We start from the raw sequence: 12,673 nt of genomic DNA, 5'->3' as shown, positions 1-12,673 counted from the left end.
ACAGAACTGACATCAGAAACCAGGAAACACCAATAGTTCAATTTATAAAGCAGCGTCCACCCCCTCCACCACATCCCTGCTAAATAGGTAGGGCACTGGGCATAAGAAATTAATTTACCATACATGGAATAACCATGAAGAGACTATGTTCTGAAAGCTGAATAAAGCGGGGAACATGAAAGGGCAGAGAAGGGGGGAAAGTTAATAAATATGGAGCCAACACTGGGCAAGTGCACATGCACCTTGGAAATAGAATGATGAGCTTATTTCAAGTGGGGAGAGAGGCTTCCTCCCCCTGGGAAAGGCCAGAAATCCTGCTGTAAAGCCAAATGACAAAATCCAGCTGAAGAGTCAGGGTATGCCTGCTGTAGGGAAGACTATGGGGAATCAAGCCTTGGGTACATGAGGAAATTGAACCAACTTAACTAAATCCATTTACATACCAATTTCATTAAATGGGTGTAACCCCCTTGCATGGACTCTGATTTCAACTTAACAGCCCCTGATATCCATTTAACCTAAGTCCATTTTTCTTTGCAAGCCCTAATTTACTAAGCAGTTTCTAAACTGGTTTAGTTAAAGGGTACAATGTTCCTCTGTAAACAAGGTCTAAGCGTCCCGCTACTGAGCAATGGGATTCTGGGCAGCAATTGTGGCTCCCAGGGTTTCATTTCTGTTTATAAGGTGGAGTCACTGCCAGAAGAATTCACATGGATTTGCAAAAGAAAACTGCACATAGGGAAGGGGGAGCTAGGCCAGCACAGTGGGGAGGAGAGGTGTCAGGGTGGGATCAAGGGATTGGTGGGGACATGAGAAGAACAGGCCAATGGCCATGCGGAACATGCGTTAGAAAATGTAACCTCTTAGCGTCAGCAGGAAATGGTCGCACAGTGCATCACGTTTAGCATGTGGAACCATCAACTCAGTGGGATAACTGGGACTCTTCACAGCAGGTGCATAATCATAGCAGGAAGGCCACAGGAATCCCTTCCCCATAAGCAACCCCATCCATGGAGCAGTCCACAGACTAGGAGTGCTCTTGCCCCTGCCTTAATCTCCAGAAGGGATGGAACAGTAAGCCATTCCCCGCACCCTCCACTGGAAGAGGCAGAACAAGGTACCAGCAGTGCCTTCAATGATCTTGTTGGTTTCAGGGGAGCATCGGACCCCCACATCCTCGGCATGCGAGCAGTCATGCTGCCCCCAGTTGCTGTGTGGACAGTCCAGGAGAGAGAACTCTGTGCCTGTACAAGCCATGTCGTCCAGAAGGATAAAGCCTTGGCCAAGTGTGTACTCCCCCTCAGATGCCAGGCTGGCAGGGCCACTAGGAGAAGGAAATGGAAAAGCACGTCAAACACACCACTCCCCAGAACCCTGCACTCTGACCCAACTCCCAGATCTAGCTGGAGCCCTGTTTCCTCAAGAACCCACACAGCCAAGGAGACCAACATGGAGAAAAACTCAATGGTAAAAGAGACAAACCTTCGTAACCCACTCCATTGACTGACAGTCAGTGACATGGGAGAGAGTGAGGGAGGAGCTGGGACATCTCCATAGGCTCAGCTTCCCGGGGGACCTGATAAAACCAGTCCACTGCTTGGTGTCCATCGGTCATACAATCACACTTGCATGTGCTCTGCAATTCTCACTAGGGGTTGCTAGACTATTTTAGTTCTAAATCTCATCCAAAAGGCAGCACCTCCTCACACCCCTTTGGGGCATCAGTTCAGTACTGGCTTAAAGGGAAGCACCATCTCCACAATCACAAACACCACTGCAATTTTCCTTGCAGGTCTCCCATTCAAGTACTGAGCCAGCTGAACCCATCTGAACTGAGAGCTGATGAGCCCACACAGTCCAAGGTTATACAGCTGGAAGCGTAAGGAGTATCCTTTAGAAGCACAGACCTTTCTTTCTTTAATGGGAGGAATCCATGAAGGTGGCAACAGGCATGGACACTCTAAGTGGGCCAGGGACTAGGGTGACCAGACAGCAAGTGTGAAAAATCAGGGCAGGGGATGGGGGATAATAGGAGCCTGGTCACCCTATCAGGGGCAGAGATGCTCATGCTTAGCATTGCCTGGGAATGGGCACTGGCACTTGCCCAGCTCTCTAACCCGGAAGGTGCCCGAGAAAGGATTCACCATTTCCTGGGAAGGCTGGTAGCAGGGAGATCAGCTCTCTAACAAAGCACGGGCAGGAGATGCTAAGGCCCAGCTTTCCCAGTGAGGGGACATGGCGCTTAAACCTTGCCAATAGGGAACTTAGTCACCTGTAAAACCAGTTCCTCTCTAAATACCATCATTACAGTACCTGAAGCCCAGCTGCCTGCAGACCACCTGGGCATTGAGAGCCGTCCAGCCGTCATCACACACCGTGCCCCAGTCTCCCCTGTAATAAACCTCCACCCTCCCTTCGCTGGGGGTGCGGCCTCCTGCCAGCCTGACTGTGCCCTCTGGAGAGGATGGGACAGGAAAAGGCAAGCAATTAGTAAAGGAGAAAGGAACCCTCCTCTGCTGACGGCTGTGTGCAGTCTGAGAGCGGGAAGAGAGAGAGAGTGTGTGTTAGACTCAGCAGAGGAACACCCCATTACTTTGCACAAAGGCCTTGCAGATGTGCTCGCCCACAAGGCACAGGCTAGTACTCCCCTCGGCCTCTGCTGCACCCATGCAAGACAGTGGGAAGGCTACATTGTCTGGCTCTGAGTTGCTCCTGCCTCTGCCCCACTGTGCACCCAGGCCCAGCAGGAAGGAGGTGCCTGCTCTGGAGGGGGGACAGACTATACCTGTTGAAAGGATTGTGGAATACAAGAGTGGGACAGGATGCACAGGGAGAGGTGAGGTGGATCTGTACCTGTGAAGGGGTCACAGGACACTCCTGCATCCTCAATGTGATCACAGTTTTGCTGTCCCCAGTTATTCTTCTTGCACTGGTCCAGTGACAACTCGTTCCCTGAGCACTCCACTTCATCCAGCAGGATTGGGCCGGATCCCTGCCCATAGTGAGCCCACGAGAAGGCCTTTGGAGTCCCACTACAGAGGACACAGACACACACAGAGGGAGGGAAGATACACCCTCCCCCCACTCTAGCCTATGTGGGACACAAAGTCTTGTGCATAGGGATGCTACTTTGGTTGGGGCCCTAGCTACAGCACAGGGGCTGGGAGTCCGGGATCCTCTAGCTCATTCCACAGCTTATCTGCATTTCAGTCACAGTGACCTGCCCATTCACTAGCCCAATGTGAAACCTCAGTATCTCAAAGATGAGTTTGCAATTGGTACATGACAGTAAATAAGTAAAATCCATTTATTCATGTCTGAACAGTGGTGACATGATTACATCATATCCTGGCAATTTTCTGGCAACGTGGATGATCCAGAAACATGGCAGGTCAAGGATGACATTTCAACATCAGGGATGGGCAAAACTCCAAAGGTTTGATGGTTCTATCAATATTACGCCTCAAACTCCCAGGGCCAAGATTTTCAAAAATCAAATCTACAGTTAGGCTCTGAAGTCCCTATTTAGGCACCTCTATGAGTGACCTGAGTTTCAGGGGTGCTGAGCACCAAGCAGCTCCCATACAAAGCACTGAAAAGTCTAGAGGAAGGTGAATAGGAGCTGCCTCTACCTCTCGTGTGGCACAAGGACAAAGGGACAGTCAGTGAAACTGAAAGGCAATCCAATTAAAACTGATCAAAGACAATATGCACCATTCACATGTGGCAGGTGAAGTGCATTGCTGAAAGGTATTACTGAGGCTAAGTGACTGGAAGGATTCATCAAAGGACTAGACATTTACATGGATGACAAGAACATCTTCCCTCTGACACAGCTGCTGTTGGCCACTGTGGGAGATGGGATCCTGAGCTGGATGGACCATGGGTCTGATTTACTCTGGCAATTCTTACGTCCCGAAGTCTCCCCGAACTCCATCACCAGCCAGAAGGGGACTTACCTGAACCCCAGTTGCCTGCAAACCACCTCGGCATCCCGGTCGTCCCATTGGTCATCACAGATGGTGCCCCACTTGCCGTCGTGGTAGACCTCCACTCGCCCCGCGAAGCTCTCCTTTCCCCCAGCCAGCCGCAGCGGGGCACCAGCACCTGCTCTTCAGAAAAGGGAGCAAGCAGAAGAGAGAGAGTGCATCTGATGACTGGGGATGCAGACCCATTACAGGGCTTCAGGATGAACCAGCCTCTGCCCTGGCCTCTCCCAGCCACCTCTGACCACTAGTGACCGTGCTGTTAGCCCTCCCCTAGTGGTGGTGGTGGGGCTGTTTGCCAAGAGATGGCTCACCACAGACATTCAAGGGACGTCGATGAGCAGGGGCTATGCTCCCTGGGGCAGAGGCCTGGCTCAGGGAACCCCTACCGAGGGTGAGCTGCTCACTGCTGACTTTTTTCATTGTTTAGGAACAGATTGTGGGAGAAGTGGGGCAGCTTCCTTCTCCCCCCACATGCCTCCCCTCTGCGTGCTCAGGGCTGGGAGGGCGTGGTTGATCCTCAGCTGGAAACTGGAGTCCATTTTTACTGCAGTAAGTAGACCAAGCCAAGCCTGCGCCATCTTATCCATCCCCGCAACTTTGCCAGCTGAGATTTTATATCCTGGTGGCAACACTGTGAATTGGGACACTTGGCACTGAGGGATGGGGGTCCCAGCTCCTTTCCCTGGGGATTTACCTGCAGGAGGAACGCACTCCGCTGCTGCGATTCCCTGGTTACAGGCTCCGGACGCAGCCTCCTGGTAGCCACACTGCAGCAGGGCCTTCTCATCCCCATGGCAGTTTGCTGACTGCAGACGGAGGGGAACCGGCCCCCAGGCAGCAAGGAAGTTCTTCCTAGCTGTGCCTATCTCACTGAGCACAGAGAGGAGAGCACAAGGATAATACTAACATCTCTGGCACTATCTGAGTCACCATCCCCCCTCTCTGTCACTCCCACATTTTCACATGGTGCCTGTGACCTGAACCTACATTGGACCCCGGCCACAATGTACTGTATATGCACCAAGCCCAAAGAGGCGGGCATGCACCCAAGGCTGCCATCTGAAACCAAGTGGCAAGCCACCAACAGGCACAGAAGCCTTCCCTATTCCCAGCAGCTGTTGTGGAAGACATAAGGAAGTCACACAGAAAGGATCACGTCTCAAAGGCAGAAAGTAGTGAGAGCAGGTGGGTCTAAAGGACAGATATGCTCGTCATGCCAGCGATAAAGAACGAGGCACAGAAACAAACAGCAGGGAGAGAAGCAGGGCTGATTCTCTGCAACATGGGTTCACAAGGAGGCACATGAGGACCCATCCTCCCCCTTTGGAGAAGATGAGTCCTGAAACTTCTACTATTTGTAAAGTGGGGCCTCGGCTGGAAGAGGATTCAAATCACTGCTCTTAGGGAAGGCTTGGCAAGCAGCTTCTCCAGGGGACACTGGCAGCTCTGTAGGACAGTGTTACAGGATCCTGACTGGTTTTGCTCTTTGTGGAGCTTGTCAGCTGTAGGCAATGTCTTAAAGTGCAGCTGCACTCATTTCCACTGGCCTCAGTTATCATAAACGCAAGGCTGGGGGTAAGTAATTAGCCAGTCATGGGCCTTCCTTTTATTTTCATGGTCACATGGACGTTAGTGGCTCCTGATTGACCCTCTTTTTTCCTTCCTTCTTTCAGGTAGAAGCCCTGCCCGCAGCTCAGGTAGACTCATACATCACCAGGGAGTGGGGCCAGCTGCTTGAAGGGAGGGCAGCAACCTCTGAGACGGGGCAAGTTCAGGAGGAGACAAGAGCATATTTCTCCTCCCCCTGGAGAATCTGGGGCAGTGCTGAAACACCACCCCGAAGGAGGCAGATCGGCGGGCATAGTGACCTTGACCTCCAAGAATCCAGGAGAGCCCCCTTCGTAGGGGGAGAACCTCCCCACTTCCAAAGCAGGGGGCAGCTCAGCAGACTGACTGTTGAGACCTCAGAGCTAAGCATGAGCTCCTGGCTCTTCCCACAGAACTGGTGGCACTGTGTCAGCACTCCCCTTCTGGGGGCCCTTTGAGCTTTTCACTGGGTCCTCCAATGTGATGAAAGCTGCTTTGCCAGGTCACTAGCCAGCACCACTCCCAGGGGATACAAAATTCAGTAGAAACCTTCCAGCCCAAGGCCAAAACCATCCTGCCACACAGGCAACCTTTGTGCCAGGTTGCTCCTTTCTCAGAAAGGCTGCAGGTTCCAGAGGGAGGGGCCAGGCCTCCCTGGCAGGAAGAGGAGCCAGTCTCTCACCTGCTGTGGGAGCAGAGCCAATGGGATTTTCACCATTATTTCATGTTGTAAGGCAGGTGGGGGTGCCAGTGTGAATTAGCAAAGCCTCTTCCTTCTCTCCAGACTCTACCCCCTCCCTGTTCCGGTGGGAGGGGAAAGGGATGGGGCTTGGGAGGGAATCTCTCAGAGAAAGTCACTGAGGTTTGGTAGTCTAGACTCTCTTCTTGCAGTGGTGACTGAGGGTCTGGACAGGGGATGGGCCATGGCCACAGAAGGAAAACAGCAGCGTACATTCAGCACTGCTCACTGGGAGACCAGGGGACAGAGCAAATTCAGATACCAAGGAGGCAGAGACTGTTCTCCTTTGTGGGTGATCCCTGGAATCTGCCTCTAAAGTTCCTACCTGACTCCCAGCTGCCTGCAGACCACGCTGGCATCCCAGTCTGTCCAATGGTCAGCACAGATGGTACCCCAGAGTCCGCTGAAGTACAGCTCCACCCTGCCACCTTCAGACAGCCGCACAGCACCTTCCGAAAGAAAGACTCTGATGCCAAAGTGCTCCCTGCTGCACTCTCAGCAGGCACTGTGCAAGATGGCTCTGGAAACGGACTGGACACCCTGATTTCCCATGCTGCGGTTGAGCTGCAGCCAGCCTCTCTCACCCCCATTTTCCAGGGCTATTCCTCAGGCAATGCTGTATGGAGAAGCACCACACCGGCACCTTCCCCACGTGGGTGACAGCTGTTTGGGAGGCTGGCCTTTGCCACCTTCTTTTGAGAGCCAGGGCTGTACAATGGATAGAGCAGGAGACTGAGGAGCCAGGAGGCCTGGGATCTGCCTTTAGCACCATGCCTCAGTTTCCCCATCTGTGAAATAGGGATAACTCCACTTATTCATCTTTGTAATGAGCTGTGAGGTATAGACTGTAAAGGGCTTTAGGTATTATCAATCTCTGAAACTCCTACACTGAGACACTTGATTGTGTAACCAATCAGGAATTTTGAATGTGCACTAGACTGCCCCCAAGGTCAATGGCCCCACAGGAAGCGGTATGACTAGAGGGCCAGTAACAATGGGCTGTTCCTCTGCAATTGCACCAGGAAAAGGAGGAGGCAGGAATTCACTCCCTTTAAAGTGCTACAATAGAACAGATCTCCATCAACACCTGGAAACCTCCTCACGCCACTGAGAGTTACTGGGAAGGGCCTTCCCCACACCTCCACCCATGCTTTGAGCACTGGAACAGAAACACACAGCTATACTCTGCTGGCCTCAAATAGAAATGGCTTTGAGGAAAAAGAAAGTGACGCAGGAGGGACGGGCAGGCACACAGGCCCCACCCATAGGAGGCACCTCTCATCTGGAGGAAGCCATATTTGAAAGTGTTTGTGCCAGTGCGGGGAGGTGGAACCTAGTTTTGTTGAAATGGTGTTTTTAAAAAGGGGTTGAAATACCGTTTCCTAACACATTGCAAATAAGGCTGTGAGGCCAAATGTTCAAGGGATCGGCACCCACAACTGGGGCCAGATTTTCTAAAGGGCTCAGCTCTCACTTAGGCACTGGAATAAGGGGCAGATTGTAAAACAACAGTCACTTCCCTTGTGACACTAATAGCCAGATTTTCACAGAAGGCCAGCTTCTACATATTTCTTCTATACACTGCTATAGTTACACCAGTATAATTATAAACTGCTATAGTTATACTGGTATAGCTCCCATGTGGCCACTCAGCCCTGGTCTACATTACGAGTTTAGGTCGAATTTAGCAGCATTAGGTCAATTTAACCCTGCACCCGTCCACATGACCAAGCCTGTTTTGTCGACTTAAAGGGCTCTTAAAATTGATTTCTGTACTCCTCCCTGGCAAGGGGAGTAACGCTAAAATCGACTGGGTCAAATTTGGGGTACTGTGGATGCAATTCGATGGTATTGGCCTCTGGGAGCTATCCCAGAGTGCTCCATTATGACTGCTCTGGACAGCACTCTCAACTCAGATGCACTGGCCAGGTAGACAGGAAAAGCCCCGGGAACTTTTGAATTTCATTTCCTGTTTGACCAGCATGGCGAGCTGATCAGCACAGATGACCATGGAGTCCCAGAATCACAAAAGAGCTCCAGCATGGACCGAACGGGAGGTACTGGATCTGATCGCTGCATGGGGAGATGAATCCGTGCAGGCAGAACTCCGTTCCAAAAGACGAAATGCCAATATATATGCCTAAATCTCCAAGGGCATGATGGATAGAGGCTACAACAGGGACACACAGCAGTGCCACATGAAAGTTAAGGAGCTGAGGCAAGCCTACCAAAAAACAAAGGATGCAAACGGTCGCTCCGGGTCAGAGCCCCATACATGGCATTTCTATGATGAGCGGCATGCAATTCTAGGGAGCATCCCTACCACTACCCCAACACTGTCCATGGATACCTGCAAGGGGGGAGCCCCACGCAACAGGGATGAGGATTTTGTGGATGAGGAAGATGATGATGAGGAGGAGGTTTAGGATAGCGCACATCAGGCAAGCAAAGAATCCCTTTTCCCCGGCAGCCAGGAACTGTTCGTCACCCTGGAGCCAATAACCTCCCAACCCTCCCAAGGTGGATTCCCAGACCATGAAGCAGGAGAAGGCACCTCTGGTGAGTGTACCTTTGTAAATATAATACAGGATTTAAAAGCAAGCATGTTTAATGATTAATTTGCCCTGAAGACTTGGGATGCATTCACGGCTAGTATAGTTACTGGAAAAGTCTGTTAACGTGTCTGGGGATGAAGCGAAAATCCTCCAGGGACATCTTCATGAAGCTCTCCTGGAGGTACTCCCAAAGCCTTTGCAAAAGGTTTCTGGGGAGGGCGGCCTTAGTCCATCCTCCATAGTAGGACACTTTTACCACGCCAAACCAGTAGCAAGTAGTCTGGAATCATTGCAGAACAAAGCATTGCAGCGAATGGGCCTGGCCCTTGGTGGCATTCAAGCAACATCCGTTCTTTATCTCTTTGTTAGCCTCAGGAGAGTGATAGCATTCACGGCCACCTGGTTCAAATACAGGAAATTTGTTTAAGGGGACATTCAGAGGTGCCCGTTCCTGCTGGGCTGTTTGCCTTTGGCTGAAAAGAAATCATCCACGCTGTTAGCCACACGGTGGGGGGAGACCTGTTCATGCTGAGCTGTTCACCTTTGGCTGACAGGGATATTTCCTGATACTATGCAGTTGTGGGTGTGTGTGTGTGAAGCGATCATCCCAGAGAACTGGGGGGGCTGGGGTTGGGTTGTGCTGCACATTCACCCCAAAACCACAGCCCCTCCTTTTAAATGGCCAACCCAACAGGCTTTGCTTGGTATGGGAAAGGAGGGCGCTGCTGTTTGAAACCGTTCCCACGTTTTGAAGGTTGAAGAAGCCGAAACCCTTTGCCTTACCATGGCTGCCTGCAAGCCAAATTCTGTTGTGCAGCTGAGTGTGTGTGATGTCTCACACCAAACTGGCAGGCACTCAATATAAGAGGCAAAATGCGACCTTGTACCAAAAGCACATGTGCTATGTAATGTGAATTGCTTGCTTCAGTGTGAAATAGTCTTCCCTTTGTTCTCTAAAATGTATCTTTTTAAATACTACTCTCCCTTTTTTTCCTCCCACAGCTGCAAATGTTTCTACGCTCCCCCTATCATCTCCGTCCCAGAGGCTAGCGCAGATTACAAGGCGAAAAAAACGCACTCATGATTAAATGTTCTCAGAGCTCATGCAGTCCTCCCACACTGAAAGAGCTCAGCAGAATGTGTGGAGGCAACCAATGACAGTCCAGGAAAGTGTTAAATGAATGCGATGAGAGGAGGGAGGAGCGTGATGAAAGGAGGCAGGATGCAATGCAATGAGTCTAATGGGGAAGCAAACTGACATGCTCAGGCGTCTGGTGGAGCTGCAGGAAAGGCAGCAGGAGCACAGACCACCACTGCAGCCCCTGTATAACCGCCTGTCCTCCTCCCCAAGTTCCATATGCTCCTCACCCAGATGCCCAAGAACGCAGCGGGGGAGGCTATGGGCACCCAGCCACTCCACCCCAGAGGATTGCCCAAGCAACAGAAGGTTGGCATTCAATAAGTTTTGAACTGTAGTGTGGCCTGGTCCTTCCCTCCTCCCCTCATCCACCACCCCACACCGTGCTTCCCTTCTCACTCACCCCTCCCGGGCTATTTTGCAAGTTTTCCCCCTATTTGTGTGAAGAATTAATAAAGAATGCATGATTTTGATACAATAATGACTTTATTGCCTCTAGAAAAGGAGTACTTGTGGCACCTTAGAGACTAATAAATTGGTTAGTCTCTAAGGTGCCACAAGTACTCCTTTTCTTTTTGCGAATACAGACTAACACGGCTGCTACTCTGAAACCTGTCTTTATTGCCTCTGAAAGTGGTGATCAAAGGAGGGGTCGGTCGGTTGGCTTACAGGGAAGTAGAGTCAACCAAGGGGGCGGGTTTTCATCAAGGAGAAACAAACAGAACAGTCATACCGTAACCTGGCCAGTCATGAAACTGGTTTTCAAAGCTTCTCTGATGCGCAGGGCACCCAGCTGTGCTCTTCTAATGGCCCTGGTGTCTGTCTGCGCGTAATTGGCCACCAGGCGATTTGCCTCAACCTCCCACCCCGCCATAAACATCTCCCCCTTACTCTCACAGAGATGGAGGAGCACACAGCAAGCAGCAATTAACAGTGGGAATATTTGTTTCGCTGGGGTCTAAGCGAGTCAGTAAACTGCTCCAGCGCGCTTTTAAACATCCAAATGCACATTCTACCACCATTCTGCACTTGCTCAGCCTATAGTTGAACTGCTCCTGACTACAGTCCAGGGTGCCTGTGTATGGCTTCATAAGCCATAGCATTAAGGGGTAGGCTGGGTCACCAAGGATAACTATAGGCATTTCAACATCCCCAACAGTTATTTTCTGGTCTGGGAAGTATGTTCCTTCCTGCAGCTGTTCAAACAGATCAGAGTTCCTGAAGATGCGAGCGTCATGCACCTTTCCCGACCATCTCATGTTGATGTTGGTGAAACGCCCCTTGTGATCCACCAATGCTTGCAGCACCATTGAAAAGTACCCCTTGCGATTTACATACTGGCTGCCAAGGTGGTCCAGTCCCAAGATAGGGATATGCATTCCGTCTATCGACCCACCACAGTTAGGGAACCCCATTGCAGCAAAGCCATCCACTATAACCTGCACATTTCCCAGAGTCACTACCCTTGATAGCAGCAGCTCAGTGATTGCGTTGGCTACTTTGATCACAGCATCCCCCACAATAGATTTATCCACTCCAAATTGATTCCCAACTGACCGGTAGCTGTCTGGCGTTGCAAGCTTCCAGAGGGCTATCGCCACTCTCTTCTCAACTGTGAGGGCTGCTCTCATCTTGGCATTCTGGCGCCTCAGGGCAGGGGAAAGCAGGTCAAAAAGTTCCATGAAAAAGTGCCCTTACGCATGCGAAAGCCACTGGGAATCATCCCAGACCTGCAACACTATGTGGTCCCACCAGTCTGTGCTTGTTTCCCGGGCCCAGAATCGGAGTTCTACGGCCTGAACCTGCCCCATTACCACCATGATGTCCAAATCGCCAGGGCCCATGCTTTGAGAGAAGTGTGTGTCCATGTCCTCATCACTCTCGTGATCGCACTATTGTCGCCTCCTCGCCTGCTTTTGCAGGGTCTGCACACACTGCAGGATAATGCGCGAGGTGTTTGCAATGCTCACAACAGCAGCGGTGAGCTGAGCTTGCCGGAGTGTGGCATCTGCAGAAGAGCAGAGTTGCAGCGGAAGCGATGGATGATGATGGTTGCCACGAGAATAGATATTTATACAGAACAACAAGAAGACCTGCGAGATGGATTCATGGCACCAGGAGAGCTGAGTTGCAGCGGAAGTGGTGGAGGACGACTGTTAGCACCACGCACATTTCCCGAGGAAGAACACAAGTACCCGGGAGCACATGACAGACAACATGGAGAAATTTGCTATTGAGACAAGAGCAGCAGAGCAGAGTTGCAGCGGAAGCGGTGGATGATGACAACGGTTAGCAGTCCTACTGCACCGTCTGCTGACAGCAGTATGGCGTCTGCACAGAAAAAAGGCGTGAAATGATTGTCTGCTGTTGCTTTCACAGAGGGAGGGACGACTGACGATATGTACCCAAAACCACCGCAATAATGTTTTTGCCCCATCAAGCATTGGGAGCTCAACCCAGAATTCCAATGGGCAGTGGAGACTGCAGGAACTGTGGGATAGCTACCCACAGTGCAATGCTCCAAAAGTCGATGCTAGCCACGGTACTGTGGACGCACTCCGCCAACTTAATGCACTTAGTGTGGACATACGCAATCGACGGTATAAAATCGATTTCTAAAAATCGACTTCTATAACATCGACCTAATTTCGTAGTGCAGACATAC

The 12,673-nt window shown here is 51.1% G+C and overlaps 1 protein-coding gene across 3 annotated transcripts in view; it reads right to left on the bottom strand.

The window, feature by feature from the left end:
• Window positions 1-12,673, bottom strand: part of LOC140914606 (neurotrypsin) — a 37,782-nt gene that overhangs the window by 17,861 nt on the left and 7,248 nt on the right. For all 3 annotated transcript variants that reach the window (XM_073352866.2, XM_078853772.1, XM_078853773.1), the window contains 6 exons: window positions 6,641-6,764; window positions 4,684-4,859; window positions 3,960-4,107; window positions 2,854-3,032; window positions 2,314-2,455; window positions 1,122-1,324 (listed from right to left, as the gene is read on the bottom strand). In XM_073352866.2, the coding sequence (XP_073208967.1) occupies window positions 1,122-1,324; window positions 2,314-2,455; window positions 2,854-3,032; window positions 3,960-4,107; window positions 4,684-4,859; window positions 6,641-6,764 (972 nt within the window). The remainder of the gene's footprint in view (window positions 1-1,121; window positions 1,325-2,313; window positions 2,456-2,853; window positions 3,033-3,959; window positions 4,108-4,683; window positions 4,860-6,640; window positions 6,765-12,673) is intronic.

The sequence above is a fragment of the Lepidochelys kempii genome, chromosome 7, assembly GCF_965140285.1.
Source record: "Lepidochelys kempii isolate rLepKem1 chromosome 7, rLepKem1.hap1, whole genome shotgun sequence".
NCBI classification, from domain to species: Eukaryota; Metazoa; Chordata; order Testudines; family Cheloniidae; genus Lepidochelys; species Lepidochelys kempii.
This window is presented reverse-complemented; position numbering and strand designations above follow the sequence as displayed.